Source organism: Rhincodon typus, chromosome 20, assembly GCF_021869965.1.
Source record: "Rhincodon typus isolate 14 chromosome 20, sRhiTyp1.1, whole genome shotgun sequence".
NCBI classification, from domain to species: Eukaryota; Metazoa; Chordata; class Chondrichthyes; order Orectolobiformes; family Rhincodontidae; genus Rhincodon; species Rhincodon typus.
In genome coordinates this window covers 11157800-11163799 of record NC_063351.1, presented here as the reverse complement: position 1 = coordinate 11163799, position 6000 = coordinate 11157800, and the positions used below count along the sequence as shown (strand labels likewise).

The 6000-nt window shown below is 40.1% G+C and overlaps 1 protein-coding gene across 1 annotated transcript in view; it reads left to right on the top strand.

Annotated features, from left to right (window-relative positions):
• The window catches only part of asah2 (N-acylsphingosine amidohydrolase 2), a 73674-nt gene that overhangs the window by 46045 nt on the left and 21629 nt on the right, over positions 1-6000 (top strand). Inside the window, exons 15-16 of the mRNA XM_048608952.1 lie at positions 270-368; positions 2297-2392. Of these exons, the coding sequence (XP_048464909.1) occupies positions 270-368; positions 2297-2392 (195 nt within the window). The remainder of the gene's footprint in view (positions 1-269; positions 369-2296; positions 2393-6000) is intronic.

Genomic DNA, 6000 nt, shown 5'->3' with positions numbered 1-6000 from the left:
CTAACTCCCTGTCAATAAACTCCCTCACCAAAACCCTAACTCTCTGTAAATAAACTCCCTCAAACCTTAATCCTGAGGCAATTACAATGTATTGTATAAAGATACTTAATAATATTTAACATTAGAAGTTGTCAAGCAGTTGCGAATGAAGGGAATTACTATTAAGAAGGGCTAATAAATGCATATGTTAGCACCCATATTGTTCAAAATCAATTGCACTCATTGTCGACACAGCAGTAAGAGGAGATGCCTTACCTTTTCCCCTGCAGGAGCTTGAATCCACTGGGTCATTGAAGAATGTTGATGTCGTTGTTTCAGGGCTATGTAATGTTTATACACATTATATCACGACATATGAAGAATACCAGGTAATGAACCATATTTTCAGACGGTGCTTTAACAATCGGTTTTGTGTTGTGGAAACATAATTCAAATTAATAAAGTTGCACCCAGAGTACTTGCTGGTTCTCTTTTTTAAATGGCAACAGTTCTTAATTAATTTGGGGGTAAACATTTGTTTGTTCCTGGCTTTGGTCTGTCCAACTTATCTTCACAAGACAACTCATTCTTTCCCAATGTCTGTCTGGCAAACCTCCTCTGAACTGTCTCCAATTTACATTCTTCCCTAAATAAGGAGACTACAGCTGCACGCACATATTCACGATATGATCTCGCCTCTAAAACTGAAGCACAACATCCTGAAATTGATGTTCAATTGCTCTTGTAATAAAGGATAACATTGAATTAGCCTTCTGAATTACTTCTACCTGCATGTTAACTTTTTGTTACTTCTGCACTCAAAAACCTAGGTCTCCTTACAGCTCCAAACTCTACAGTTCTAATCTTGGATAATCATGACCTGGAGGGCTAACTCCCACCTTCTGAAGGACAAGTAGAGATGGGCAATAAATGCTGGTCCAGCCAATGATGCATATAACCAGTGAGCAAATGAAAATAAAGTTAGGTCAGTGGTTTACCATGTATAGATGAGAGTATTAAATTATGAAGAGGATCATTGCAAGCTGGATTTTGCAAATGATGTGTTTTCCTGTTTGGTTTCCTCACTAATTCCAAGGGCTTGCTTTTTCTTCAGAGAGACAAAGGATGGGTTTGAATTTTGTTATTAATCCCAGGCTCTGATTTTCAGAGTTGTCACTACAGGGGAAATGGGTTTGTGGTTTCTGATAGGTTTGATTCCAAGAGAAAACTCCCTACTGCATAAAATGCTTTTAGATTTCACATTTTCCTCAACTCAAATCACTGTCAATTCAGCTAGCAGCTACTGTAATTTTAGAATTTGCAGAGACCCATTACAATCCAGAAGGTTATTTCTGATCAAATCGTTTAAAGAGTCATCATCAGTGAAATTGAATGGGCTGGAGATTCCTCAGAAAATTGCTTCTACAACATGTCAGTTATTTTATTCCTTTACTTCAATGTGCCGTCGGTGTTACTGTTCAACTTGAAACTGGCATCTGGAGAGCAGAGCTTTAGTACAGTTCTCCATCTAGTGGCTCAGTCAGAAATTGTGAAATTTTACACATTATACATGGAAGTTTCAATCTGAAATTTTGACCTCGCTTCACCCTTTCCTCTGTAGGTAGTGATTTCTTGAAAATTACTCTTCTACAATTTGACTTTTCGACTTTGCTTAACAGCTGAATGACCAAGCGACCTGCCTTAATGTGTCGCTTATTAAGAATCAGTATTCAATATCCTCAATTTATACTTATTTTCTTTGCTCACACCCTGTTTCTCTGGCCCATGCCCTTGCTTGATGTGAATTTCTGAGGTCGGGATGAGGACTGAGGCATGCTATTTCCAATTAATTGAATGTATGATAATCTGAAGATTGGTGCAACTCTCTTTTGTTTGTCCGAAGTCAAAAGTAGATTTTTGTTCCTCCTGCAGGTGGGAGTGTAGCGGAGAAGTTCACTAGTGCTATGCCAAATTTCCGAGCACAAAACAGCAGAAAAAGCCACCCAAGGCTAGCGCCTGAAGCAGGGCATCAGTCCTTCAAAAATGCCAATAGGGATCCTAGTGAGACCCTCTATGGAAAACTTGGCTGCCCTGACAACAGCTGATGCTGGTTCAACAGGCTCAATAGGCTCTACCAGCAAGGAGCTATGATGCCATTTCTGGAATAAACACCATCCAAAGTTCAATATTGGACCTGTATTAGGTCTGTCTGTTCCACCAACAGTATCAGTTACTGAGCATAGAGCTTAGTAACTCAGAGTATTCCAGTCTGGCTGTGCCCAATCAGATAATTAATGAATATTCATTCGTTTAACAGGTTCAACGCTATGAGGCTGCATCAACTATCTACGGACCTCACACTCTTTCAGCCTACATCCAACAGTTTAAAGGTCTGGCTAAGGCCATAGCAGAGGTCAGCCTGCATGTTTATTGTATTTCATTTTCAGAGCTGATTATCTGAAACCCTGCTGATGAGGGGTCCAAGCAAACACAGATCAACATCTTTCATTATTTTTATTTTCAATTTTGTACATAAAATTGCCATGTAGATATTAACCCCAAGTCAATTTAGTTAATGTATATGATTATTATTTTACTAGCTTGTCTAAAATTGCTTTTGTCTAAATCTAGTGACTTCATTTCATGCTTTCACTGTGCTCGGAGTTAAAGGTTAAGATAGTTCATGTGTTTGGGAAACTTGGGTTTACTCCTACAAAAATATAATGAGTACAATCTGTATCTTTGATGAGTGTGATACAGTATTCCAGTCACGTCATGCTACAATGTGTTAGACTTTGTATAATAACTTGAAAACAAGAAAAAGACATTGCTCAATGGATAGTCAGAACTGCAGATGCTGGAGTCTGAGATAACACCGTGTGGAGCTGGAGGAACACAGCAGGCCAGGCAGCATCAGAGGAGCCGGAAAGCTGACGTTTCAGGTTGGGACACTTCATTTTCTGAAGAAGGGTCCCCACCCAAAACATCAACTTTGCTGCTCCTCTGATGCTGCCTGGCCTGCTACGTTCCTCCAGCTCCACACATTGCTCAATGGAATTTGCTTGCCATTTCCAGTATAGGCAGTTCCCAGGTTACAAATGGGTTCCATTCCTAGGTAGGTTTGTATGTAGATTTGTACACAAGTGGAAGAACAGTACAATATAAAGCAGCTGCTCAAAAGTATGAACAAATACTCGGATATTGGATCTTTAGAATTAACATTAGTATGGAATCTCATTTGTAAGTGTGAGTGGTTGTAAATTGAACATTTGTAAATTGGTGACTGCTTGTACATGGAATATTCTGGATGAATTGGGACATTTGAGACTGTGACACAAATTTGTAAAAAATGCCATTTTTTCCCAACAGAAATCATGCAAAATTATGAATTGATCCAACCTCACAGCTACTGATGATAGATATTCAAGTCAAGACATTGTATTTAACAGCTTCAAACTTCACCTACTCCTAAAAATCAACAGTTGTTTAATTTTAATTTTTTTAGGATTTTATTTCACAGCATGTTTTCAGAATCTATTCGTACTAAACTCATCAGACAGCACGGTGTGTTGGGTGCTGAATCACAAAAAATGGCTTTTGTAAAATGTTCTAATTTTGGGTACTTTGGACCTTCATACTAGCTCAGCCAAATGCCCAGTTTACTGTTAAACAATCTTTGTTACTGGACTGTACACGATGGCGGTAATTTTACAGCGCAGCAAGTTCTGTGCTGTACAGGTTCCAACCTCTTAGAATATTAGCACATGATGACTGAGGTCACAGCTTATCTCAGAGCCTCATCTACATATTCATTAAACCTTATCTCTACATCTTTCCACTTCCCAGTACTTTCTCAGCTTCCAACATTATGAACTAAATGTGTTTTCTTGACATTATTTGCTGAAACATTTAACTGAAACTTTTTTTCACCATTGACTGAATGTATTACCAACCCCATCATCTCCTCTAAGAGTCACCAATTCAAGTACCGTGGAGACTTGAAAATTCTCCTGGTTCTGTTTGTATGAAATGAGGCAGTAGATCTGAATTTGCACTTCCAGCAGCTTGAACCAAAACTATGGAGACAGTAGCATCATCCTATATCCTGTCATACTGAAAGGATGGTAGGTTTACAGTTTGCTGCATTAAGCTAAGTGTAGATGGTATGCACAGAGAGGATATGACCTCTGCTTGACTGGACAACAATTAGTTTTGTCTCTTTCATTCAACCTTCTGTTGAAGAGAAGATCTGACAATGAAAGACTGTTCAAAGGGGAAGTTGAACCACTGAAGAAGAGCCGAGCAGCGTCATTAATCAACTGTAGCAGAAGGGCAAATGACATCTTAAGGTTCTTCTACCACATTCTGAAGTTTAGGATGAAGAAAGGAGTGAAGTATCGATTCACTTGTTTGAAAGATTCATAGGAACTGTGAAGAATGAACAAAAAAATCTCTTCAGAGGTTGTTGCTGACACTGAACAATTCACATAAAAACTGAAAGAACTGCGGATGCTGTAAATCGGGAACAAAAACAAAGTTGCTGGAAAAGCTCAGCATGTCTGGCAGCATCTATGAAGGAAAAAACAGAGGTAACGTTTCTGGTCCGGTGACCCTTCCTCAGAACCCAGTTAACTCTGTTTTTTCCTTCACAGATGCTGCCAGACCTGCTGAGCTTTTCCAGCAACTTTGTTTTTGTTCCTGAACAATTCACAGTCAGGACCGTCAAAACGTCATCTGAGTTTACTGCAAAATATCCTGGATTAAAAGGTGAGATGAAAAGAAGTTTGGTATTGACTACCTCCACACTTGTTAGTGTCTGTGGGTGAAGATGAAGAATTTTCTGGACTCTCGTACAAAAGCAGAATAATGTTATCATTTCTGAATAAGGGTCTCGACCCAAAACGTCAACTTTTCTGCTCCTCTGATGCTGCCTCGCCTGCTGTGTTCCTCCAGCTCCACACTGTTGTCAATGTTATCAGTGTTGTTGAAGAATTTTATGTAAGTGCCAAATTTCCAGTCCTTTGCATTCTTGGATAGCCACATCAGGCATGTGGTATGCTGCCAAATGAAAGATCATTGTGACCACCTTGTACAGCTAGAAGTATTAAAACTTCTTTTACATCATCAATAGATTCACATCATGTTCTTTCCATTAACACTGTTGGCCCCCTAAACTAGCATCCACATTGGAGTAACTAAGGAGTTTTGCTCACTCTAATCTGGAAGATTGTTAGAGCGCTGTGACCGTACTGCATTGAAGCTTGAAGAATCAGGTACAACATGATATTCTTCCTGAGAAGTGGAACCAGCTCTGATAGTTCCATCTTTTTTTATTCCACGTGGGATGTGGGCATCTCTGGCTGGCCAGCATTTATTACCCATCCCCAGTGTGTCTTGAGAAGGTGGTGGTGAGCTGCTTTCTTGAACCTCTGCTGTCTATTTGATGACCGTCATGGGTAGACCCTCAATACCCTTTGGGAGGGAATTCCAGGATTTTGACCCAGTGACTGAAGGGATGGCTATATATTTCCAAGTCAGGATGGTGAGTGCTTTGAGGGGAAACTGCAGATGGTGGTGTTCCCTTGTCCTTCAAGGTAGAAGTGGTTGTGGGTTTTGGAAGGTGTTATATATGGATCTTTGGTGCATTTCTACTGTGCATCTTGTAGACAGTACTGCTGCAACTGAGTGTCAGTGGCTGAAGAAGTGGGTGTTTGTGGATGTAGTGCAATCAAGCGGGCTGCTTTGTCCTGAATGGTGTCAAACTTCTTGAGTGTTGTTGCAGCTTCATCATCCAGGTAAGGAGGAAGTTTGTATCGCACTTCTGCTCTTGTAACCACTACATGGCTGGATCTGTTCAGTTTTGCTCAATAGTGACCCCCAGGATATTGATAGTGGGAGACTTAGAGATGGTAACGGCCAAGGGACAATGGTTATATTCTATCTTGTTAAAGGTGGTCAGTGCCCAGCATTTACGTGGTGTGAATGTTACTTGCCACCTTTCAGCTCAAGCTTAGGCAGAGT